General features: G+C 39.0%; 1 protein-coding gene across 5 annotated transcripts in view; it reads right to left on the reverse strand.

Moving 5' to 3' along the window:
- Positions 1-11,793: 11,793 nt before the first annotated feature.
- The window catches only part of FTCDNL1 (formiminotransferase cyclodeaminase N-terminal like), a 58,230-nt gene continuing 42,590 nt past the window's right edge, over positions 11,794-27,433 (reverse strand). For 4 of the 5 annotated variants that reach the window (XM_038001799.2, XM_007967054.3, XM_038001798.2 and 1 more), the window contains one exon: positions 18,745-26,967. In XM_038001799.2, coding sequence (XP_037857727.2) covers positions 26,531-26,967 — 437 coding nt within the window. In that variant the 3' untranslated portion in view covers positions 18,745-26,530. Of the gene's footprint in view, positions 26,968-27,433 lie in introns of all 5 variants that reach the window. The other variant, XM_038001800.2, reaches the window with a different exon arrangement.

Below are 27,433 nucleotides of genomic sequence, written 5' to 3' on the forward strand. Positions count from 1 at the left end.
ATGAAATGTCATATATCATCACATACCTTTCTTTCTGTCAGGGTCTCTAAACTCTTCCAAATTCTTAAGTTGTAGTCCTTTTTACTTGTAATGTGTAGATATTATTTCAAAATACATTTTTATTAAGTTTTAGTTATTATTGGCAGCAATTCACATGATTGAATTTTTTTGTCTTTTAGAAACAGGGTCTCACTGTTGCCCAAGTTAGTCTTAAACTCCAGAGCTCAAGTGATCCTCTCACCTCAGCCTCCCAAGTACAGGTCCTCCCTGAGACTACAGGTGTGCACCACCCTGCCTGTTTCACTTGATTGAATTTAATGCTGTTTAGTCACCAACAGAACGATGATGTCCTAAACCAGTGGTCCCCAAACTTTTTGGCCCCAGGGACCAGTTTTGTGGAAGACAATTTTTCCATGGATGACAGATGGCAGGGGGGATGGTTTCAGGATGAAACTATTAGCTAAATTCTCATAGGAGCACACAACCTATATCCCCTACATGTGCAGTTCACAATAGAGTTTGTGCTCCTATTAGAATCTAATGCTGCTGCTGCTCTGACAGAAGGTGGAGTTCAGGCGCTAATGCTGGGCTTGCCCGCCTGCTGCTCACCTCCTGCGGTGCAGCCTGGTTCCTAACAGGCCGTGGACCAGTACCTGTCTGTGGCCTGGCAGTTGAGGACCCCCGTCCTGAACAACTTTGGGTTTACCCCTGATTGTGGAGTTGTGTAGTGACCACAAGCATGAACACTGGGCTACCTCCAGCCCTGTGTGTGTGTGTGTGTGTGTGTGTGTGTGTGTGTATATATATGACTTCAGAACTTTAGAAAAGGGTGTCACTTAGCCCTGTTTATATATACAATGGGGACTTCAGAATCTTAAAAGGGGGTGTCACTTAGCCCAGGTTGCCACATCATTTGACTGAGGTTTACATTTCTTTGGCTTTTAAGGTATTTGCTTGTTTTTTCTACCTAGCCCTTACTAAAAACCTTTGAACTTGATCGAATTCCATTTTCTTTTCATACTTTTCTTATTTAGGACTGACACAATTACTTCAGATATTAAAATGATGTCTAACTGGATTCTGAGTATCACACAAGACTATCTGAGTCCACTGTTACCATTTCTAAATGGTCCTTCCTATGACACTATTTAACACACATTTACCATATTTCATCAAATTCACAGTACATATTTTTTCATATTTTAAAGTTTTGAGATCAGGGTGAGTCTTCAAATTGCTGTTAGCTGGTGGTCAGTGTTGAAACACTGGCGCTGCCTGCACATTGTATTAATTTTCTATGGCAACTTGTTGTGACAAGTTGCCACCAACTTAGTGCCTGGAACAACACAAATTTGTTATCTTACAATTCTGGGGTTCAAAAGTCTGAAGTGGGTCTCATTGGGTGAAAATCAAGGTGTCAGCTGGGCTCCGTTCCTCTGTGGTTCTAGGGGAGTTCTAGGGAAGAATCTGTTTCCTTGCCTTTTTCAGCTTTTAGAGGCTGCCCTCTTCCCCTGGCTTATAGCCTCTACTAGCTTCAAAGTCGGCAGCAGCAGTCTGGATTCTTCTCACATTGCATCACTTTGACCTCCTTTCTGTCTCCCTCTTCTGCATTTAAGGACCTTGTGATTCCTTTGGCCCACTCAGATAATCAAGGATAGTCTTAATATTTTAAGGTTGGCTAATTGGCAACCTTAATTTTCTTTTCTTTTCTTTCCTTTTTTTTTTTTTTTTTTTTGAGTCTCATTCTGTCACCCAGGCTTGAGTGAAGTGGCATGATCTCGGCTCACTGCAACCTTCACCTTCCAGGTTCAAGTGATTTTCCTGCCTCAGCTTCCTGAGTAGCTGGGATTACAGGTGCACACCGCCACGCCCAGCTAACTTCTTGTACTTTTAGTAGAGACGAGGTTTCACCATGATGGCCAGGCTGGTCTCAAACTCCTGGACTCAAGTAATCCACTTGCCTTGGCCTCTCACAGAGCTGGGATTACAGGCATGAGCCACTGCTCCAAGCCTTGGCAACCTTAATTTTCTATCCCACGTAGCCTAACATACTCACAGGTTCCCGGGATTAAGATATTGACACATTTTGGGGGAGGGACAATATTCTACCTACCACATACATGCAATATAAAAACTTGCAGAACTGGTGTCAGAGGTTTGAAAGAAAATCTCAGAGACAAGAGAGAAGCGTTCTTTTAAAATATTCTACATTGCCACAGCTCTTGGTGTCACAGACGACGACATTATGTGGGGAAAAAATTACAAATGTCAACTATATGATTTGCAATCTTTTGACTGTAATCCTAGAGTCAATGGCATCTTAGATTGAAGGAAACAGAGTATAAATTCACAGATAGTCAATTTTAATATTTTATATTTAAGTAAAAACATAAAATACATAAATGTATATGAATGCATACTTTTCTGAGGACATAATTTTGTTCTGCATTCCTGTGGTGATAGTGTCATTAGCACTAAATGTAAAATTGGAATTGTAAGCACTGCAGACTTGTATTCCATGCAGAAACTGGATTTTCTACATTGAAAATAATAACCAAAACATGAGAAGGCAATGTGAATATGAGCTTGCAGATAAAGCTTATAAGAGTAGAATTAAGGGCTAAGATGCTGTAAGAAAAAGAACATAAACAATATTAGAAGATGTAAGCTTATTTTTCTTTCACAAAATAGTGCTTAAGTGAGCAGTCCTGATAAAGATGCCGTTTTTTCCATATGGCTATTCAGGAACCAGGTCCTTTCTATCTTGTTCCTCTGCCCTCCCCAAAGGCATCTGTGCCCTTGGCATGAAGCAGGGGCTGGCATATCTGCATTCTAGCTGAAAGAGAGAGAAGAAGAATATTCTAGGGAAATATTTTTTTAAGTAGATATTTTAGCACAGCATATTCTATGATCACAGCAGAATAAAATTAAAAGTAAATAATAAAAGGGTCACCAAAATGATCTTAACAACTTGGAAATTTAAAAGCACTCTCTTAAATAAGCCTGAAGTAAATCCTGAGGATAAAATAAAAAGAGAAATTAGGAACTGTTTGGATAATAAATCCTATAAGATATAGCAAGGTCTTTGCAGAGAAAAATTTATTGTTTGCTATTACAGAAAAAGGGCTAAAAATTAAAGAATTAAATATTCCCTCTTTAAAATTAGGATAATAAACACAAAATAAACTTAAAGAAACTAGGAAGTAAGAATTAATAATAATAAAAGGTGAAATTAATAAAATAGACCCCCAAATCTGAAAAAATAAATTATAAAAAGTTCCTTCTTTGAAAAGATTATAAAATGATGTTTAAAAAATAAAATACTCAAAAAACTGATTAAGGATAAAGGAGAGATCCTAAAAATAAGAGCAATAGGATGTATAACAGATGCAGACACAGAAGAGATTGAAAATTATGAGAATTATATGTGTAACTCTACAGAAAACAAATTTGAAAATCTAGAATAAATGGATAATTTCATAGCTAAATATAAGTCACCAAAATTACCCAAATGAAAACTTGAATAGGGAAATTACCATAGAAGAAAACTATCATTTTGAAAATAAAAGAAGTCGCTAGGGTAATTTTATCCAATCTTCAAACTGTTGTAGTTGTAAACTTATTTAAATTATTCCAGACTCTAGAAAAAAAGTGAAAGTTCTTGAATTTACTTTATATTACCACAATTACACCAAAACATTTGAAAGATGGTAACACAAAAATCGAAAAAACAAGCCACAGATTAATCTTACAGTGAATATACTACAAATACTAAGCAAAACATCAGCAAAATCCCAAAGGAGTAATATGATATAACCAAGAGTAGTTTATTTCAGGAATGCAAGATGGTTTAATAGTAACAAATACATCAACATAATCCCTTACATCAAAACATGAAGGGAGAATAATTATTGAAAATGTTAATAAGTGCCAAGATGTTATTTGATATAACTCAGTAGTCATCTCTATTTTAAAAACATTAAAAATAATAGTAATAGAAGAACACAACTTACAACACAGAATATTTATGAAAAAGCAAGCACATTTGTGTCCTTTGTAGGGACATGGATGCAGTTGGAAACCATCATTCTCAGCAAACTATCGCAAGAACAGAAAACCAAACACCGCATGTTCTCACTCATAGGTGGGAACTGAACAATGAGATCACTTGGACTTGGGAAGGGGAACATCACACACCGGGGCCTATCATGGGGAGGGGGGAAGGGGGAGGGATTGCATTGGGAGTTATACCTGATGTAAATGACGAGTTGATGGGTGCAGCACGCCAACATGGCACAAGTATACATATGTAACAAACCTGCACCTTATCCACATGTACCCTAGAACTTAAAGTATAATAAAAAAAAAAAAAAAAGCAAGCACATATATTTTCCTAAATGGTAAACCATCACAACCACCTTAATTAAAATTAGGAACTTAGCAAGTAGCCCAGTATCTTTATTATTATTTAATATTATCTCTGATTTTTGGAGAAAATTAAATAGATTGCATAAGAATTGGAAATGAAGATATAAAATTACTTCTTTTCATTGGTAACATGAATCCATGCCCAGGAAGCCCTCAAGAAATTCAAGTTTAAAAAATAAAAACAAAAACCTTTAGAATAAATAAAATTGACAAGGTAGCTGGATATAAGATAAATATCTAAATATCAATATATTTTCTCCATAGAAGTACTTAGAGATGGAAACCAGGAAAATATTATATTTACAGTAGCAACAAAGAAAATACTTGGAATAAATTTTCCAAGACAGATACGGGACCTGCATAAAGAGGATCATAACTCTACTGAAGACATAAAATAAGGTCTGGCAAGTGGAAGGATATACCAGGTTCTTGGTTGGAATACTTAATTGTATTTAAAAATGTCAGTTATATAAATGTAACGTCATTTTGATTAGAATTTTGACAAGGTTTTGCTTTTATGAGGGTGGGAAAAGAAAGAATTAGATAATTTTATACTAAAACACTTTTGAAAGACTATGTAAAAAATTAAAATTTCTGTATAGCATAAGACACTTGAAAGGCAAAAGAGACACAGTGGCTATTAAAAAAAAAAAAAAAAAAAAAAAAAAAAAAAAAAAAAAAAGGGGGCCGGGCGCGGTGGCTCAAGCCTGTAATCCCAGCACTATGGGAGGCCGAGACGGGCGGATCACGAGGTCAGGAGACCGAGACCATTCTGGCTAACACGGTGAAACCCCGTCTCTACTAAAAAATACAAAAAACTAGCCGGGTGAGGTAGTGGGCGCCTGTAGTCCCAGCTACTTGGGAGGCTGAGGCAGGAGAATGGCGTGAACCCGGGAGGCGGAGCTTGCAGTGAGCTGAGATCCGGCTACTGCACTCCAGCCTGGGTGACAGAGCGAGACTCTGTCTCCAAAAAAAAAAAAAAAAAAAAAAATGCAGCTGGATGCAGTGGCTCACGCCTGTAATCCCAGCACTTTGGGAGGCCGAGGTGGGCAGATCACCTGAGGTTGGGAGTTCGAGACCAGCCTGGCCAACATGGTGAAATCCTGTGTCTACTGAAAATACAAAAATTAGCTGGGCATACTGGCGTGCGCCTGTAGTCCCAGCTACCCGGGACGCTGAGGCAGAAGAATTGCTTGAACCTGTTCTTGCGATAGTTTGCTGAGAATGATGGTTTCCAGCTGCATCCATGTCCCTACAAAGGACACAAATGTGCTTGCTTTTTCATAAATACTCTGTGTTATAAGTTGTGTTCTTCTATTACTATTATTTTTAATGTTTTTAAAATAGGTTGCAGTGAGCCAAATCACGCCACTGTACTCCAGCTTAGGCAACAGAGCAAGACTCCATCTCAAAAAAAAAAAAAAAAAAAAAAAAGCGTTAGATTCGATATACAAACAGGTATCTTTGTAATATACAAACAGATCTCACAATTTGATAAGAAAAGGATAAAAATCAAATAAATGGACAAGGATATGAATAGGCAATTCTTAAATAAATACATTTTTTCAACAAACATATTCTTTAAACATATCCAAATTGTCAACCAGCAAATTCACTAATAGTTGGGAAACTGCACATTATAGTAACAATGAAATTTTACTTTACACTTAATTGAGTGGCAAAAATTAAAGAGAATCATATTTAATTCCTACTGCTGGCAGACACACGCGATAAAGATACAAATACTGCTAGGTATAAATTTGATGTGTTACAGCTCTTTCAAAAGGTAATTTCAATTTCTACAAAAATTTAAAATATATAATATACTCTTTGACCCTTTTCAACTTTTTCAAACCTATCCCACAGACATAAAAACACCACTGGCAAGTGTGGACATAGGTATCATGATGTTTATGAAAGCATTATTCATAGAACAAAAAATGGAAGCAAAGTGATTAAATAAATTATGATCCATTTACAACATGAAACATTAAGAAGCCATTAAAAGGAATAAATAGGAACTACTACATATCAATTAATTCAGAACTATTTCCATGAAATCCTGCTTACAAAAATCCTGCTTTATTTTTGTACATGCATATGTAGGTCTGTATATAATTGTATTAAAATAGAGGAAAAAATAAAAGATACCATTTGTCAACATGGGTCACTGAGAGGGGGAAGAAAAAGGAGAAAAAGGAGATATGGGGACCCAGCAGAAAGAGAAAGGAAAAAGTAATATTTTACTTGAAGAATGTGTAATATAATCAAATTATACATTTAAGTAAAGTTAGAAACCTGCATTGTGTATACGGTTTTTTAAAAATAGAAAAATTTAAACGTCAACTATTAGATTATGATTTAAAAAGCATGCAACTGAATTAAGACCCAGGGGAAAGGCAACATCATAAAGCACTACAATTTAGTCACTATGGTAACTTGCAAAGTATTTTTGCAGAGCTGTTCTCACAGCTCCCACACGTACAATCAAAACAAATATGCTAAACACTAAAATTTAAAGAGAATTGGTCATTTTATGTGTTGTATTAACACATTTAATAGTGTCATTGTACATAATATAAAATTTATGTTAAATCCATATAATGTTATGCAGTCAAGGCCATGTATTTTTGTTTACTTTGATAACTGTGTTTCCAAAGGACTAATAGTATAAAGAAAAATTTTTGATGGTGCAGTACAAAGTCATAAGAGAGACTACAAGCAAATATGATGTGCCCCATTGACATATATGTATACATATATGTATATACCTATTTGTATATGCTACCACTATAGTATACACTACATTTATATACAGTATCACCTTTCATAAATTACATCACTTATATGAGCTAATTTCCACAACAGTACTAAAATAATTAGCTATGTTACCCCCGTAGAAGAAAATAATGTGTAAATAAATAATAAGGGGTATATTCCACTATGAATTTTGCCTTTTCCTCAGTTTTGCCTTTTCCATTCAATTTTATGTGCAAAAAAAACATAGTAAATTTTGTTGAAAAGAAAAAACAAATGGTGGGAGATGAAATTTTGGAAAAATTATAATTTTTCTATCACCCTTAATGATTCAAATTTCACAAATATTTGAAATATGAAGCCCCAAAGCAATTATGCAATCAATTCTCCTAAAGTAGTAGGTGTTTTGGCAAATTTAGAAATAATTGATACTAGATTTTAAAGTACATTGAAGGTTATTTCTCACCAGAGATCTCACTTCTATCCAACCAAATCTGCTATACCCTTCCAAAGTCCCTGCCTCATCCTACAAATATTACATCCTCCTTTGATGATCCTTCTCGGACTCTGTCCAGCAGAGGACTTTTTGCTCTTCCCTTCTGTCCTTACCACTGGTACTATACTTAGGGGGTTGTATATTCTTCTCCCTGCTTGGTTGTGAGCAAACAGGGCAAAACCAAAGTCCAGTCATTTCTGTACCTTTCGCGCCTGACCACATACATGCCCACCAGCTACCCCCTCACGCATCACTCATTTCCCATTCTGTGCTCTTGCCCATGTTACCTCGGTCTTTAGTATTCTCACCCATCTCGCTAATCTGTGTTTCCTGCAAAACTGACTGTATTTCCCTCCGATGACTTCTTATCTCTACAGTCCACTTATGCCCAGCATAGAGATTTCTCTCCTCGTGTCTCTGCACTGCTTCCAATTGCTTTCTAATGACTCCATATGTGCAACCTTTGTATCCAAAGCAATTTCCTGAACAGAAACTGTGGGTGCTATTTTTTAAATTTCCAAATATGCTAGTACCAAACATAAGTAATTTAACCATCAATACTGGTTAAATTAAGGAACATATCTTTTTCCCCTCTAGATTCTCATTGTATTGTCAAATATGTTGTTAAATGTATAATTTTCTGATTTCTATTTAATAGATAAATTAGGGAGCATATACACAAAAACAACGACCTCAAAATACTTCTGGGAAAGTGGTGAAATGAGTCTCTCTTCATCTCCCCACAAGGACCCAAGTTCCTTCCTCCTACTAGAAACAGCTCTTGATGCTAATTGCTGCTCTTATACATATGGAATTAACATCTCTAACTGCCTGCAAGTATCTTTATACCCAAAGTTCCCTTAGAAACATAATGAGATGAGTGGAAATGGAAATAATACATGAGATCAGAAAAATAATAAAGTAGGTGAGATGTGAATAAAGGATAAATAATCCAAGGCATAATTCTTGTCTAGTCCTCAACAGAAACCCTCTGAGAGTTAGTTTCATATTTCCTGAGAACAGACTTAAGAAGCAAGTGAAAGAAACATAAAATATATATAACTACCCATCATCAATAAAGTGTCATAATAAGGCTACCAAAACCGAACTGGGGAACAAAAAAGGAATAAAAGTATTTTGAAGTTTGGTGCAGTCCATTTACACAAACATTTTTCCCTTATGAATTTTCACCACAAAATCATCCATTCTTCAATGCTAACCATGATTTGATCAAGACAATGAAAAATCTAAGACTATTTTTTGATATAGACATTTTCATTTTTTAAAAAAGCTGAGTCCCAGTGTAACAATAAATGCATCGTACACATGAGTAAAGAAAATGGCTATCGGATTGATATTCCGCCTTAAACATATGGCATTGACATCAAGAACTCACAACCACCCAGGCCACGACCTAAGACCAGAGGTAATGTGAATCCGCTAAAAAGTAGGGAAAATTCCTGTGTTGCATTAAACTTTAGTTTCTTTCCAGAGCTATGATTTTAACAGATACTCATTATATGTGTACTTCACTTCATTATCATTTTTTTCTCCGCAAGGTTAGTTCAAAGTGTGGGACCAAAACGTTATAGAAAGAGGTGGCATAAAGAGTAAAAGCTGCATTTCTAATTATCCCAGCTGAAGATCACTTTTCCATATGTTGATGTTCAAATGAGTCAGCACCCTAGTGGACTCTGATGTGTCTTAGATGGATAGAAATACTCTAAATTTCATCATTGAAAATACAGATACCCTGAAATTTTATAATTCTGGATGAATAGTAATGCATATTAATCTTATTAATACTATCTATTTGAGTACAGACTGGTGGAAAATTTAAGAGCCAGAAAATTTTTAATATATTTCAATGCTCCTGAAAGGAACTGGGTGGTTTTTATTCATAATAGTGGGCTGGCAATATTTGCATAGAAGAACCAGCATTCCTACACAAAAGTTTAAAAATAAAAAAGCATTGTGGCCAAAGCAAATATTTCTCACTTGAAGGAATAAAGGAGTGATGGATTATGCGGATCAGTGGCCCAAAGATTCCAAATGTACTAGATAATAACCACGTTTCTACTTCTCTATGGTACAAAACCTTGTAGCTTTCAGTGAATCCAATCAGAGGCTGGTAGCCATTTGTTATTTTGACTTTTCCTGGAGAACAACTCAGCTATTCTCATTAAATTAAGAACATTAACATTTGTCACTTTCTGAGGATATTTTAATAATAATGCATTCATGGCCAGGTGCAGTGGCTCATGCCTGTAATCTCAACACTTTGGGAGACTAAGGCAAGTGGATCGCTTGAGTCCAGGAGTTCGAGACCAGCCTGAGCAACATAGTGAAACCTCATGTCTACAAAAAATTAGCTGGGCATGGTGGCATGCTACTATAGTCCCAGCTACTTGGGAGGCTGAGATGGGAGAATTGCTTGAGCCAGTGAGGCAGAGGTTGCAGTGACCCAAGATTATGCCACTGCACTCCAGCCTGGGTGACAGAGTGAGACCCTGTCTCAAATACTGCTACTACTAATAATAATAACAATGCATTCACGTTGTTGTCCTCCCAGACACCTTACCCTCTTGAAGAGGTGACAACATGTGGGGACTTTGGAGTCAGATTGACCCAAGGTCAGATTCTGGCTCCATCATTCAAAGCCATGTGGGCCTGAGAAAGTCATTTAACTTCAGTTAAGCATCAGTTTCCCTATTAGAGAAAAGGAAATAATAAAAAATTTGACATGAACTGCTGCAAAATGCCCAACCCAATGCCTGACGTACAAGGCACTTAATAAGTGGTAGCTGATAAAATTACTTTTCCAGTATGGCACTGACTGGAGAATAAGAGACCCTTTGACCTGAGTTATCTTGTAATTTGTCTTTTATTCACTTGTTAGGCTAGATCAGACATGCTGGTTGAATACAGGGTTGCTAGAGAGAGGAGTTATCGCAGGTTTCTTCAGCTGAGCCTCGATACCTCACTGTCCTCCCAATACAAACACGTGGTTCTTTCTATCTTTCTGCTCAGAGGGCATCTTATTAACGAGGGCTTTCCTGAACACCTTACAAAAATGTCTTCCTTATTCTTCTTTATATTTTGACATGGTACTTACATCACATGAACATTTTTCCATTTCTTTTTATTTGTAAACTGCCTGTCTCCTGCCACTAGAAAGCAAACTCCCTAAGGACAGGGACTTTGTCTTCTTCACAGCTCTGTTTCTTAGAACCCTGACTGGCACACAGTAGATCAACAAATATTTATTAAATAAGGAATTTTCTCAAAATAATAAACTGTTTCCTGCCAGGCAGTGATCTGGAAACACCAGAAGGCTGGCACTTCTTCCAAAACTCCTAGTGGATCTCATTCAAGGAGCAGGGGGACCCCCTGTGCTGACCCCCAAGCTGAAAATGACAATGAAGATTTTGAGAAATGTTTGTCTTTCCGATCTGTCAATGTCCTGTCTATATCTCATTGTCATCCATATTTGCTTTTCTTGTTTCGGTAAGTGCTATTCTCTCTCTTAATTTCAAGCTCTCAGGTAAAAGCACCATGTCTATAACATTTTCTGCCACCACTAAGTTTTAGATACTTAGTACACGCTGACGGGTGATGATTTTTGCTATGTGGAAAGGATAGCAGACTCTTAATTTTGGCCTCAGACACAATCTTTACATTCTAGAAATGATATACAACAGATTGGGAGATATCAACTATGTCTTCTAGAGATATATGTTATTGAAAAAAATACAATAGAACATGCAGAAGTGACTCTGATTTTAAAATTTTAAAAAGAATTTAAAACGAGGTTTTGCTTTATTGTTACTATTGCTTAAAAATTTTGTGCAAGTTCATCATGGTGATAATAAAACAATGAATAATGCCAGAATAGTTCAAGAAAAAGCAGAATTTTACCTGAGTTATTTAGAATAGTTACTCCAAATTGCTATCTTCCTATGTATCATATGAAGTAATGAACTTTAAAATATTGATAGTCATCAAAATACACACATTCGATGGACTTATCCTCAACTGAAGCATATTTCTCTAGCAAACAGTACCGTCACTGAAGTAAAAAATATGTGAACTGTATTTATAACACTCACAAATTGTACACAACTTTAAATGGACTTTATTGAATTACAATTAAGAGACTATCGACTTTTGGATGTTGAGTGCACTTGGTTTTAACTTTAAACAACCAACTGTAGGCCAATCGTTTCTTCAAGTCGATGTCCAGATTTTAAAGGATAATTGAAGATTCTGAATCACATACTCATAAACTGATTAATTGTGACTGACACAGTCCCTACTGCTAAAGTCTGGATCAATGGCAAATTTACTCATATTACAAAATTTGCTCATGCAGTGGTTTCCTTTTGTTAAGTAGTATCCTTAGGAAAAAAAAAAAATCCCATTCAATCTACACCAAAATGTCCTTTCTGACTCAGAAAACAAGTAGCAAATATTTAATCGTCTCTGAAATATGTGTAACCCTTTACAAAGTAAACTGTGTTAAGTTATAGGACCATATGCCTTAAGCCCTCATTGACCAACTCTAAACTGTGAGATCCAAATGTTGGCAGTCACAATCTCTCCTTTGCAACTTCTCAAGGAACTGACCACTAAATAACCCAGGAAAAAAAGTAAAACATAAAAGAATCCCATCTTTTATATGATCCAATGTAGATCACCACCACAATTACAGCAGTAGAGCATTATTGACATGCAGTATGGATGTTTATAAGCGATAGCAATCATTTCTAATGAGAAATACAGTATAATATTGAATAGTTATAAAGACATACTTTCAATTTCATTTTCAATCTATGTTCATTAGCAACAGTGGAGGCTAAATCTTATTTAAGTAGAAATGAATTTCAATATGCAGAATGAATGAATCCATTTATGCAGCAGGTGAAATTCCACGAGATAAACATATATTTATTCTAAGTAAGCAGAAAGCTACATATTACACTGTCTGGGTAGAAATACCTGAAATTTCATGCTTTTGAGTGCCTTAATTCTTTTTTTATTTACAAAAAAGTCACACACCCAAAATGCTATTTTAAAATCAAAGAAATCTGTTCTGAATCTCATTTTACTATTTAATAGAGCAGCTGAAAAATGACTTAAAGATGTGGCCATATGGTGTGAAAATCCAGAATCAAGGAAAGAATGAGATACTGTAAACATGTAAAAAGCAATAAAAGGAGGCGACTCTAAGCTCAGTTAATGAAAAGCTGATGATGGAGACTGTCTTTTATTGATTACATTTGAGGACACTGACTCACTGGTGTTTTCCAAAACATAAATTCTGCATTTCAAGTGTTTAAGAGATTCAGCTAAGTCTCTTTCCCTCAGCCTGGAATTGTTTGCACAGAAAGACTCCATAGAATAAATTACTGAACCTTCCAGCACAGCTCAATTAACTGAATGAAGCCGGGAGAGAAAAGCTCCAATCTGGTAGCCACAGAACAGAACCTGGCATCGTTTTTGCTTAAACAGTTTACAAGTAGATCATGGGGCATTTAAAAGACAGCCTAAATTTAAGAGTAAAGACAACAGGAAGAGGCATGAGGAGCTCCAACTCACACTTTTCCCCACTGGCGTTTCTGCAGGAAGTCAGTCAGGTGTTTGCATTCTCGAGTCATTTTATGTCTGTCTTTATGAGGAATTCTGGTGTCTCTACCCTCTTTCCCCAGTCTCACACGTAAGTTGAGACAGACTTTGTGTTCCCTAGAAGTTCCGGACAGCTTTTTCCTTTAACTGTCCCTTATAAATGTAACTCAACTTCATGCAACAAAACCTGAAGTCAGTTGATAAATGATTAAACCATCTATACCTAGAGAGTTGTCTAGTTCTGACTCAACACCAGGGCTTGGAATTCAGCTATTGGTACGTTAATTTATTTAGCAAAGGTTTTCTGAGACCAGGTATTGGAATTACCAGGTGGAATAAAACAGCGCTGTTCTCAAAGATCTCAGTCTAGTGAGAAAAACACCCTTGCAAACAAAATTTATAATAAATGAGTTAAATACCCCAGCCAAAGTACATAAAGTTTTCAGAAGGAGCTTCCAAACTGGGAAAGTGCTACAGGTTCTGTGGGGGTACAGTTCACATATGTCCTCAGAGCAATTTTAGATTTCACTTCACGGGACACATGAGGATGAGCTCAAGGCATCTGAGACATTTCCCTCACTTCCTTGAAAGAGTAGCATGACCCTTCTTCTCATCCATCCCTTCCTCTTCATTCCACCATGTGAGCAGCAGAGGGAGATCAGAAGGGAACTGCCCTGCGGTTGACTTTCAGAACAAGAAAGTTAGACTGTCTCTCCCCTTGGTTCTCCCAAACCACTTGGTGACAAGACAACAATGAGGAGGGATCACGCTAACAATCTTACGGATTGCTTACACATCAACTACCGACTGTTGCCCTCAACCATACATGATCCCACAGCCAAATAAGTCAGTAGCTGTGGAAGTTGGGAAAACCACAATGTAAATGCTGAAAGCCCCACGTTGTACCAATGGCGTTTTCTTACAAATAGATGACATCCTCATCAGTAGCAAGTGTTGAAAACACAAGGAATGCCTGAAGGATGGGAGGGGGGTGAGTCTGTGAGGAAATCTTGCGGAAAGAAGAGAGATATTTGTAACAGCTGAGAGGAAATCCTGACACACCAGTCTCCAAAATCACTAGGCCGCCTTTCAGCCCAGGGTTCCCTCCTGCCTGGGGAATTTGGCCCCTTTCCAATGGCAGTGCCCTCATGTGCTACGCTGAAAATAAAACAAAGGATGCCATTCATCATATTTTTCAACAACTGGTTTCTTTTCTTAGTTTGAAAGAAAAACTTGGCAATCGTAAAGCTGAGTTTTTTATTTTTATATATTTTCTTCTTCGTGTCAAAATAAACTGGAAAAGAAAAAAAAATAGCCCAATGGTAAGAAAAGGAAAATACACAAAATCCTTCAGAGCTTAGTTGGCCACACACTGCCACTCGACTGACACCAAACCGTGGAACGCATCTCTATCAAGTTCTCCCAGCCCAAAGAGCCGGCTGCCTTCTGCTTCTGTAGATGTGGCTACTTAGAGAAATTCAAATAGGCTCCCAGTGTTAACTATGCTGCATATTTACTTTAATCAAAGTGACATTTCCCAGATGGTGTCATCCAGAAAACCTCATCTGAAGTGAAGAGTACAAGAGAATTTAGCAGCTCATTCCAGGGAAAATTGAATACAGGTGCTCCCCCATTTTAAGATGACTCAGTTTACAAAAATATAAAACTATGTAACAGATACCCTTTTGGCATGAATATCCCACCCCCATAGATATCTGGTACCTGAAATTGGTACCAGGCAATCCATATGAAGGTGTGAATGTAAAATGATAACATCTCTACATTATCAGCTGCACAACCCTAATACTCTTGGGTGTTAATTCTGAGCCTGAATGTTTTGCCATTCCCAGACCCGTCCTTTGCTGAGCAGAAGAAAAGGTGAGAAAGAAAGTGCTTGAAGCAAGAAGTTGCTCTAAGGTGCCTCTGAAAATTAGTAGATCTAAATGCATTATTCACTGAATACCCAGAGTCTCCACGCTGTAGGTAAAACACACAGCTTCCTCCATGGAGGTTACAGGATAATCACTTTCTAATCACAGTATAATAATACACTGTGATTATATAATCATCACAGTATAATCACTTTAGTAATTAGGTCATTGTGACGTGAGCTAGGAAAGAAAGGACAGGCATAACAGAGCATATAACCCACCCTGGTGATCTTAGGAGACTTTTCTGAGGAAATGACACTGTCACTCTAGGAACTGGAGAGCAAAGGGTAAAAGAGTCGACTTCAGAAAGGACAACCTATACAGAAACTTGGTCCTGCAACTTAGGAGATGTATGACCTCAAGGAAGTTACTTAACTTCTCTGAGCCTCCGTTTCTATACCTGTAGAGTGGGAATAATATTGCTCTCAGAGGGATGTTGTGAGAATTAAATAAATAGATGTGCCAAGTGCTCGGCATGTATTCAGCACATGGCCAGGTCCAGGTTCTGTGAAGCTGGAAACTTACACCATTTTGAGTACCATCATTAAAAAATAACCCAAAAACAGGTTTGTAAGTGAATTTAGAATGGGAAAATAAATTACAACACACTATACATTTTTTAAAGCAGAGAAATACTATAATTATTGTGAATTCCAGAAAAATAACATATTCTTATTATCTGTATAGTGCTGTACATGTTTTCCACATTTTTATGGACACTCTTTGTCACCTATGCAAATGATAGTAACCTGTCATTTTATATAAACAGAATATAAAAATAATTCATTTTTTTTTTTAGAATGGTTGATAGAAATGTGTTTTTAATCATTAATGTTTGAGATACAACTTTCCCAACAGGCAAATTCCCATGGAACATACTTGTTCTTGACAGTTATACCACAGATTTGTTCCTCTAGAAACAGAAATTCTGATCAATTATTTCCTATGATTATCATAAAAAATGAGATAATGTGGCGTCCTTATAATTGTATATACTACATCAACATATACATAAATGCAGCTACAGCTTCTGTATTGGATGGACATTATTGAAAACCACATCCTTTGCTTACAACCTTGTACTGCCAATAACTAGAAAGATTTTGCACAGATTAGCTTCTGGCTCCATAGCTTTTGACCCTCGTTTCTCCTCCACTTCTTACATACTTCTGATGCTGGGCACCAGAGGACACACTCATCTGTGTTGACCCTCTGGCTCTGCTTTGTGAGTCACAGCACTGAGTAAGCCATCACAGAGGACAAGAGGAGTACTCCTGGGAGCCATTCCTACACTGGAAGAGCTGGTAATGACTTCACTACACACGGATGTGACTATGAATCACACAAATATTCCCAACTCAACCTCCCCTTTATCTGGGTCCAAAAATGTCCAGAGCCACTCCCAGAACCAGCCATATAACTCATAGGGCCCAGTGCAAAATGAAAATTCACACCTCTAATGTCACTTTTGGAGACCCATGCGGGCAGATATCTTGAGCTCAGGAGTTCAAGACCAGCCTGGGCAACATAGTGAGACTCCATCTCTATCAAAAATACAAAAAAAAAAAAAAAAGGCAGGCATGTGGTGATACTTGCCTGTAGTCCCAGCTACTCTGGAGGCTGAGGTGGGAGGATCACTTGAGCCTGGGCACGGAGGTTGCAGTGAGCCAAGATCACACCACTGCACTCCAGCATGGATAACAGAGTGAGAATGTGTTTCTTAAAGAAAAAGGAATAGGCTGGGCGCAGTGGCTCACACCTGTAATCCCAGCACTTTGGGAGGCCGAGGCAGACAGATCACAAGGTCAAGAGATCGAGACCATGGTAAAACCCCGTCTCTACTAAAAATACAAAAAATTAGCCGAGCATGGTGGCGGGTGCCTGTAGTCCCAGCTACTCGGAGGCTGAGGCAGGAGAATGGCGTGAACCCGGGAGGTGGAGCTTGCAGCGAGCCGAGATCGCGCCACTGCACTCCAGCCTGGGCGAAAGAGCGAGACTCCGTTTCAAAAAAAAAAGGAATAAGAAAAAAAGTATTCAGAATTTCCTGACAGTAACAGCAGAACATTGAACCAAGCATAGGACCCTGTGCTATTGCACAGGTTGCAAGCTCGTGAAGCCAATAGTAGCTGCTCCGCTACCACTCATCATGAAAGGACATATAACAAGGAAATAGAGGTGGGAAGAGACAGCAGTTTCAACAGATTGTGCCTAAAATATCTAACTTGTGTACATTTTTCAAAATCATACAACCATGTAAGCATATTACTAGGGCCTGTGAACATATTACCTAGGGCTTACTAGGGCTCCATACAAGTGAGGGTATCTACATCTTATGTATCACTAGGACAATGATAAATCTGCTCCTGTTGAAATGCAGTAGGAGCTCAAAAAAATCTTTATGAATGAAGCTTCATCCTCAGGGACTTTACAGTCTAGCCATCAAAACAAACAACATCAGTAAAACCCTGTAACAATGTGTGTCAAGTCCATAAACTAAAATTGCCTAAAATGTAGGGATATGAATTAAAAGTAAAAGAAATGACCAGATGACTCTGCATGGCTAGCCAGCCAGGAGTTCTGGATCACTGGCTGCACAATCTACATCCATCCTGGTTTTAGCAGCAGTGTTGGCCTCACCTGGTGGCAATTTTCCTCCCTGATTTAAATACTGATGGAGACTACTCTGGGTCCTATGGCTGACTTGGCTATTTCAAGAGAGTGGGAGTGATTTCAGGCATCTCCTAATGAGTTGGAGCAAGTTTGTGGCCCAACTCAGAGAAACTCATCCGGGAGAAATCTGGGGATGTGCAGTTCATCCTCCACTTCCCCACCTGATGAGAGAGGGTTGTGCCTAGCAGCACAAAATGCACAATCCTACAGAGGAGGCACTGACAGTCCAGGGGAGGAAGTCACAAAACTAGAAGCTAATAGGTCTTTCAGGTAGAAAAAGGAATAAATGGGCAATAACTCAGAATATGATAACAGAGTAAAAGACAGGGTTTGGGAGGCTGAGGTAGGAGGATCGCTTGAGCTCAGGAATTCAAGACCAGCCTGGGCAACAGAGTGAGAATTCATCCCTACTAAAAATAAAAAGAAATAAAAAATTAGCCAGCTGTGGCGGTGTGCACCCGTAACCCCAGCTACTTGGGAAGCTGAGGTGCAAGGATCATTTGAGCCTGGGAGATTGAGGCTGCAGTGAGCTATGATCATGCCACTGTACTCCAGCCTGGGTGATGGAGGAAGACCGTCTCAAAAGAAAAAATTAAAAAGATCTGGAAGAAATTTTAAATGAGGAAAGAGTACAGAAGTATTGGAGAGAGGCCTAAGATCTGGAAGAAGTCACAGGATACTGAGTGGACTATCCCATAAAACTGCCATAGAGGCGTGAGTCAACTAACTGGATGTACAATTTCTAACCGGAACACAACTAACTAGAGGTGAAGGCCCATCAGGCCTAGGAAGAGAGAGGCCTGGAGACCTGAGAATGTGGGTCCAAGGTTATTGTTGTTTTGTTTTGTTTGTTTGTTGAGACAGGGTCTCACTCTGTCACCGAGGCTAGAATGGCAAAATTATGTCTCACTGCAGCCTTGATCTCTCAGGCTCAAGCGATCCTCACTTCTCAGCCTCCAGAATAGCTGGGACTACAAGCGCGTTATCACCACGCCTGGCTAATTTTTTTATTTTTAGTAGAGACAAGGCTCACTATGTTGCCCGGGCTGGTCTTGAACTCCTGAGCTCAAGTGATCTTCCCGCCTGGACCTCCTGAATTGCTGGAATTACAGGCATGAGCCACCATGCCCAGCCCAAGGGGTATTGTTTAGGGTTAGGGCAGTGGTATAAACCTACAGGTGTGGGATATGGTAGGAGGAGGTTCCTGGTTGACTCAATAGACTAAGAGAACTTAGGGAATTTTATTAATTTAGTCACCTGCTCCAGAGGGTTGTTGTGAAGATCATGTAATAACTAATACTTAGTTGGTACTCAGTAAAAGATAGCTACAAATAATGGTGCCAAAAGGGTTCACTCTTTTCCTATATCTTGCTACTTTATCTTCCTTTTATCTTTGTGAAATAACAGAGTGGATATCATGAAGATGAACTACTAAAAAGAATTTTGGGATACACACAGTTTAATATTAATCAGTTACTGAAAATCCTTTATACGTATCAGAAGCAATATAGTTTTGTTACAATGGGTCCTAGCTAAACTACATCCATATTATTACTTTTTTCAAAGCAGTTAGTCTTCATGGAGATACAGGTACCTAAGAAGTTAGGAAACTGACTGGCTGCAGATGGGGCTTCCTGAGAAAAAGTTGATAGCATGGTTGGTACCCAGAGGTTTGGGAAAGGCGTTTGGCTGGGGGTCTACCGCCAGATAAAAAGCATTATCTTCATGGCAGGTAAAGATAGCTACACAAGGAAAGACAAGTAGCTATTATAAGATTCAAAAGACTTTACTTTTTAAAATTATATAATTACATTAGTTTACATTTTAAATGATGGAATACACTACTATGCAAAAGACGTGCTTTGGAAAACCTGGCCCAATGGCTTTCCATGGCATTTCCCATCCTCACCTTAACACTCAGACTCCCTACTGGTGGAAAAAATAGCACGAATGCCAAAGGGAACTGCGAATTTGACAATAAGAAGACAGTGAGATAAGCAGCAAAGACTTGGAATCAACCCATATGTCCATCAGTGGCAGACTGGATTAAGAAAATGTGGCACATATACACCATGGAATACTATGCAGCCATAAAAAAGGATGAGTTTGTGTCCTTTGTAGGGACATGGATGCAGCTGGAAACCATCATTCTTAGCAAACTATCACAAGAACAGAAAACCAAACACCGCATGTTCTCACTCATAGGTGGGAACTGAACAATGAGATCACTTGGACTCGGGAAGGGGAACATCACACACCGGGGCCTATCATGGGGAGGGGGGAGGGGGGAGGGATTGCATTGGGGGTTATACCTGATGTAAATGACGAGTTGATGGGTGCTGACGAGTGGATGGGTGCAGCACACCAACATGGCACAAGTATACATATGTAACAAACCTGCACGTTATCCACATGTACCCTAGAACTTAAAGTATAATTAAAAAAAAAAAAAGAGAGAGAATAATGTGCGAATGAGAAGAAAAGGAGAGTAACCATGCGTGGGCTGTTTGTGTTGGGAGCTATGTTCACAATGAATATTTTCTGCATTCTCCTTTCCCTCTCCACTTCCCCCAGTCCCATTTGGTCTGCTGATTGGTTTGTTTCTGACAGAATCCAGTCCAAACCCAATCAGGAAAATAGAAATCACATTAAGTATTTCAAAAGAGATCACCCAAAAAAATTGTCAACAGTTGTTGAATTTGAAAAGCAAAACAGAGAACATGGGATCACAGAGCTGTAACTGCAGGCAGCACCACTCACTAAGGCAGGGGTCCTCAGAGCCAGAAGCTGAAAGGAGAGGCCCTGTAGAGCTGGGGCTCGGGTGTCTGAGGAGGTGGCACTGCCCAGCTGATGCTGGGGCTTCTGAGTACAATGAAGCAAGCTCTGAAAAGTGTTGGGGGGTAGGGGGAAAGAACAGCTGGAGCCTGGAACTAAGAGCCACTGTCAAGGTGAAGAGTCACTGCTGAAGTGGGACTTCTAGAAACAGGAGGTCAAAAGGAAGCAGCAATCCCTCACCATCTTCCACCCCTGCAGCATCCCCAGTCCAGCACCCCATATTGGCAGAGCCTAATAGGGAACTGGCTGGCAAAGAAGAAATGTGGTTTGCAGAGTCCCAGTATCAGAAAGTAGAGTATAGGGCCAGGTGCAGTGACTGATGCCTGTAATCCCAGAACTTTGGGAGGCCAAGGCGGGAGGACTGCTTGAGCTCAGTTGAAGACCAGCCTGGGCAACATAGCAAGGCCCCGTGTCTACTAAACATAAAAATAAAAAATAAAAAAAATTGGCTGGGCGCAGTGGCTCATACCTGTAATGCCAGCACTTTGGGAGGCCGAGGCGGGCAGATCACTTGAGGTCAGGAGTTCGAGACCAGCCTGACCAACATGGTGAAACCTACTCTCTACTAAAAATACAAAAAATTAGCTAGGTATGGCGGCATGCACCTGTAATCCCAGTTACTCCAGAGGCTGAGGCAGGAGAATCGCTTGAACCCAAGAGACGAAGGTTGCAGCAGGCTGAGATCATGCTGCTGCACTCCATCCTGGGTGACAGAGTGAGACTGCATCTCAAAAAATAAAATAAAATAAAATAAAATAAAAAATAATTAGCCAGGTGCAGTGGTGTGCACCTGTAGTCCCAGCTACTTGGGTGGCTGAGATGAGAGGATCACTTCAACCTGGGACGTCAAGGCTGTGGAGAGCCATGATCATGCCACTGCACTCCAGCCTGAGTAACAAAGCAAGACCTTGTCTTAAGAAGAAAAAAAAAAAGTATATGGAAGGGTGACGGATAATAGGTTAACACCCACACTAAAAATGTAAAAAGAAATTAGTCCCATGTTTAGGTCTGTATCTCACATCTTAATTCACAATACATTAATTTGCCTCACAACACTGCAAATAGGAACAAAAGAAGTGGCAGAGTTATCCAAAGGCAGTCTGAGTTCAACCAGAGCCCTGCTCACCAGGACATTTTATTACACATTGGAGAAGCATTCTAAGACATGGCTGAGGGTGTCCCAATTGTTTTATCTATGAAAAATGGGCTCCTTGGAGGCCATGTGCAGGCTCGCTTAAAACAATAAGCTTTCCTAAGCCCCCAAGCACAACATACTCCGGGAGCATGGTCTGGATGCTTATCAAACAAGTTCCTGGGCTATTCTCTGAAGTTTCTGGGCAAGTACAAACAACAGAGTCAAATAAATGCCTTTAAAAGCAAGGCAGTGGAGCACGTACCCTGTCAGTGAGATCCTCATATTCCCACAGAGTAAACAGTAACATGAGAATATTTATATGAAACAAAACTGTATATCAAGCCTGCTTTGGCTCAGCCAGGGGGGATGATAAATTCCTTGCAGATCTCTCACAGAGTGGTCCTTTGTTGACCACGGACGCCACTTCCAAGACAGTACAAACCAATTACAGAGCAAGGCTTTTCATTATGTCAAGAAATGAAAATATTACCCCCCTTTTGTTTTATTTCAGTTATATTTTACTTACTCCCTTCTCCCAGTGTTTAAATAGTTTTAATTTATCATGAGTTAAGTCCCAATTTAGGCTGGAAACCAACGACAACTCCCCCTCTCCCCCGCACCCCACACACAAAACCTTATCACCTCATAGCCTAGCTTGTTGCTTTCCTTATCCCTCGTTTAAGAAACTAAAAGTTAAAGTTTAAAGCTGGGTAGAATAAAAACCAAAGGGGTTGATAGAAAGTAAAGTCTATTTGTTCACATCAATTTTGGCCTCTTCACAGTTGGTAAAAGGAGGGAGGGTAAATACGAGCTATGAAGCACATATTCCATACAATGTCCACCTTGTAGTAAGATTTAAAAATCAAATACTGATGAAACATTGGCACAAACTGTGGGGCTGCTTCTAAGAGGCCAATCCGAGAAAAGCTGCATATGAGTCGAGGTATTTGTTAGTTCATTTTGTCAGGTTTTCTCAAGTCAATGGGATCGTCCTTCTTAGTGATCATAGACGCATCCCAGTGACTTCTGCCAGTTCCTGCAGAGGAAGAGCTGGTGATACTCTACCCATCCACCAGAACACTTTCAGCAATTTACAGTTGGTTCAGATTTTCTAAAAGGCAGAAGGGAAACAGAGAAAGAAAAGACAAATTCAAATATGAATGAGACGTAAGAGGTGTGTCTGTGCTTGTTTTAAAAATTATTGGCCAGGCGTGGTGGCTTACACCGGTAATCCCAGCACTTTGGGAGCCTGAGGTCGGCAGATCACCTGAGCTCAGGGGTTCAAGACCAGCCTGGGCAAGATGGTGAAACCCTGTTTCTACTGAAAAAAAAAATAGCTGAGTGTGATGATGCCCACCTGTAATCCCAGCTACTCAGGAGGCTGAGGCAGGAGAATCCCTTGAACCTGGGAGGTGGAGGTTGAAGTGAGCCAAGATTGTGCCACTGCACTCCAACCTGGGTGACAGAATGAGGTTCTATCTCAGAAAAAGAAAATTATTTATTTATAATAAAAATAGTAAATTTCTGTTTTTTAATGGATAGCTGGATCAAAGGCCACATTTACTCAACTTTATTTTAAACCATTAACTAAACCTCATCTGGAGCACTACAGTCCATCATAATAGATTTTAAAAGGGAAAAATAGGTCCTGCATAGTTGTATCTATTAATAGATATTAGAAATTTGCCAACATTTTATTTAGAACATATGGATGATCTGGTTTGGATCAGTGTCTCCACCCAAATCTCATGTTTAATCATAATACCCAGTGTTGGAGGTGGGCCTGGTGAAAGGTGATTGAATCATTGGGGGCGCATGTCTCATGAATGGTTTAGTACCATCCTCTTGGTACTCTCCTCATGATAGTGAGTGAGTTCTCATGAGATCTGGTCGTTTAAAGTATGTAGCACCTCCCCACCAGCTCTCTTGCTCCTTCTCTGGCCATGTGACATAACTGCTCCCCCTTCCCCTTCCACCATGACTGTAAGCTTCCTGAGGCCTCCCCAGAAGTCAAGCAGATGTCAGCATCATTGTTCCTGTACAGCCTGCAGAACCATGAGCCAATTACCTCTCTTTTCTTTATAAATTACCCAGTCTCAGGTATTTCTTTATAGCAATACGAGAATGGACTAATACAACAGACTTAGTAAAGTTATCTTATTCAGATACGAGGTGATTTTTTAATTTTTTTCTTAACTTTTGTGGGATAAATACATACTTTTTGTTTTTTAATTATAAAATACAATGTGCAGAACACACAATTGACCACTTTAGTCATGTTTAAGTGTATAATTCAGTGGAATTAAGTACATTCACACTGTTGTGCAACCAAGCACCATCATCCATCTCCAGAACATTTTTCATCTTCCCAAACTGACACGCTGTACCCATTGAAAGCACGTTTGGTTTTCAATAGGCCTTGCTCAAAGCCAGCAGCCTTTAATGCTGTGACAGGAACCTGGAGAGGTTAATTCAGGTAACTGGCAAATGAATCAACCCCTCCTACAACCCAATATGAATCAGCGGCACCATGGGCTTTTAACCCCTCTCATCTGTTTAATACTGATGCTCAAAACTAAAGCAAAGCTCTAGAATAGATCTAGAAAAACTGTTAATAATACATTTCATTTTTACATTACAGCTTATAGACATTTATTCCCCTAGTCGGGGTGGGAATTATTTTTCCTATTTCGTAGCTAATGAAATTATGGCTACATGAAAAATAACAGCAAGGACTGAACTCAAGCCCTCCAATCCACTGTCTACTGTTCTTTCTATCGGGCCACACAGCCTCTGCCAAAGCAAGGCAAGATCTGGGCACTGCTGCTTCTCAGCTCTCAGAGACTGAGAGACAGACCTATCAGGTCTAGCTAGACAGCATTTTGTCTCTTCACCAGAGCAACTAAAATCCCTCACGTCTAAAAACCATACCTAGTCCATCATCTTTTCCATCTTCGTTGTAATCATATTGACAGAGAAAACACACACAGAATTGGAATTCCAGAATGATATAAATGCAATCAGATTCAAGAATCAAATGTAAGTAAAAAAGAAAAAAAAATTAGATCACTGGATCCTATAAAAAGACTGAGTTCAACTTTTTTTTAAACTTTTTTTTCTAATAGAGATAGTCTCACTACATTGACCAAGCTGCTCTCAAACTCCTGGGTTCAAGTGATCCTCCTACCTCGGCCTCCCAAAGTGCTGGGATTATAGGCATGAGCCACCACACCTAGCCAACCTCTTTATTTTTAATTCCTTAAAATAAATTCACACTTTCTGCTTTTATTAAAGAAGATCACAGTCTTTCTTGCTAAACTCAATTTGTGGAAAAATTCATTTCTCTGTGCTTTATGGGAAGCATCTGATACTAGAACAATATAAATACTAAGGATTTACTTAAAATTGCCATCATTGACAAATAGCTTCTTTTAGTTCACAAAAAAGCTACAAATTTTAATTTCTTTCAAAAAAAATTTCTTCTGCCAATACCCTTCTCTTTGCTCAAAAACAATATGTTCTCTAAACCTTTAGACTTTCCATCTAAATTCCAAAAGAATAAGTACTTCCTTGAAGTCATGCCCAACACCATCATGCCATCTCCCTATATAAACATTTCAAAATTCTATATCTGGTTTATGAACAGCAGAGCATCCTAAAAGTAGTAAGGCAAGAATGAACCATCATGCTTTGAAAGGGAGATTATATTTGTGAGACAGGGTCCCATTCTGTTGCCTAGGCTGGAGTGCAGTAGCACAATCATGGCTCACTGCATGATCTTGCCTCGACCTCCTGTGCTCAGGTCATCCTCCCACCTTAGCCTTCCAAGTAGCTACTACAGGTGTGCACTGCCATGCCTGGCTAATTTTTGTAGTTTTTGTAAAGATGTGGTTTTGTCACATTGCCCAGTTTGAGTTTGGTCTCAAACTGCTAGGCTCAAGTGATTCACCCGCCTTGGCCTCCCAAAGTGTTGGGATTACAGGCATGAACCACTGTATCCAGTCTTGATTTTTTAAAATGTACATATTAAAAGAATAATTAGCCAGGAGTTTGAGATTAGCTTGAGCAACACAATCAGATTCTGTCTCTACAAAAAATACAAAAATGAGCTCGGTGTGGTGGCTGGTGCCTGTAGTCCCCTCTACTTGGGAAGCTGAGGTGGGAGGGCTGCCTAAGCCCAGGAGGGAGAGGCTGCAATGATCCATGAGCCTGGGTGACAGAGTGAGACCCTGTCTCAAAAAAATAAATAAATAAAGTAGTAATTACTCAAAACATGAGAGTTGAATATGGAACTTGAGAGTTCATTCAGGAAAATCCAATCAAGTCCATTTTATCTTTTTTTCTTATAATAATGAAAGATGGTTCAGAAACCATGGCCATTTTACTCAGTTGATTCAGAAGAGCTTCTAATGCTCACAAATTACTAGCACATGATACAAAGTAGATTCTCTCGAAATTGTAACAATGACTAGAAATACAAGGTAATTAAGAATAATCTATGAACACTTGTTGTTGAACGAAGAATGCTTTCAATTTTCCAATACATGGCTGCAACTAAGCCCTTTGTAGTTTCTCCACATCTTCACTGCTCAAAAGAAAATTTTGTAACGACTAATAATTTTCCTTAAAATTTCAGTGAGGCCTTAGATTGGATCACATGAAAACACCTCCCCGAATCTTCCAGAATTCCCCAATATTTTCCTTTATAGCATATTCAGCACAGTTCTTGCACTCTTGGGGTGTAAATCCAACTAATGCTCTCCCTTTAGTACCAATTCCCCAATCACTTGCCAACTTTTTAACTTGAGCTTCTATGTAATGAGGAGACACGTAAGAAAACTGATCACCAAGGACACTGTAAGACACACATTGGAAGTCTTCTGAGATTTCTGCAGCTTCTTGGTCATCAAAACTCTCCACGTTGCAGGCTATTTCAATTTTTCCCTCGTGGGGAAAAGCCATCGCTTGGACACCCTTCAATCCATTTGCATTTGAGCCCCGAATGGCACTAGCGATCTCTCTTCCTGCAGACAAGTCTTGAGAATCTATGGTAATGTTGCAGTTCATCACATACGGGCTGGCACCAACACCTAAATCATTAGAAAAGCATGTTAATCAGGCAGAACAAAAGCCTCGTTTTGAAGATTCTATTCGTCAGCCAGTTTTAATCAGAGGCATTTCCTTTACTCGGTTTTATTTAAAAACAGTACAAATATTCCTCATTGTCAACTCCAGAATTTTCTGAAGATAATATTTTTTTTCCATAATGAAAGTATTTAGGATATAATCAGGTAACTTTATCTACTATAAAAGTATCTGAAGGATTTTTTTTTCCTAAAAGAGCTCAAACTTTCCAAAATACCAACAGAGAAAGAAAAGCACAGTTAAGAGCTAAGTCCATCAGCAGCGACAGGCCTTGGAACTTCCTTCATTTCCAAGGCCATCTCCATGGGGTTTGGAGTTCAAGGACAGGCCTAAGAGTCTCAGAGACAGGAGTAATTCACACCTCTGTGCCCACCACTCCCTCTCCCTGAAACAAACACTTGTCATTACTGA

This window comes from Chlorocebus sabaeus, chromosome 10, assembly GCF_047675955.1.
Source record: "Chlorocebus sabaeus isolate Y175 chromosome 10, mChlSab1.0.hap1, whole genome shotgun sequence".
Lineage (NCBI taxonomy): Eukaryota > Metazoa > Chordata > Mammalia > Primates > Cercopithecidae > Chlorocebus > Chlorocebus sabaeus.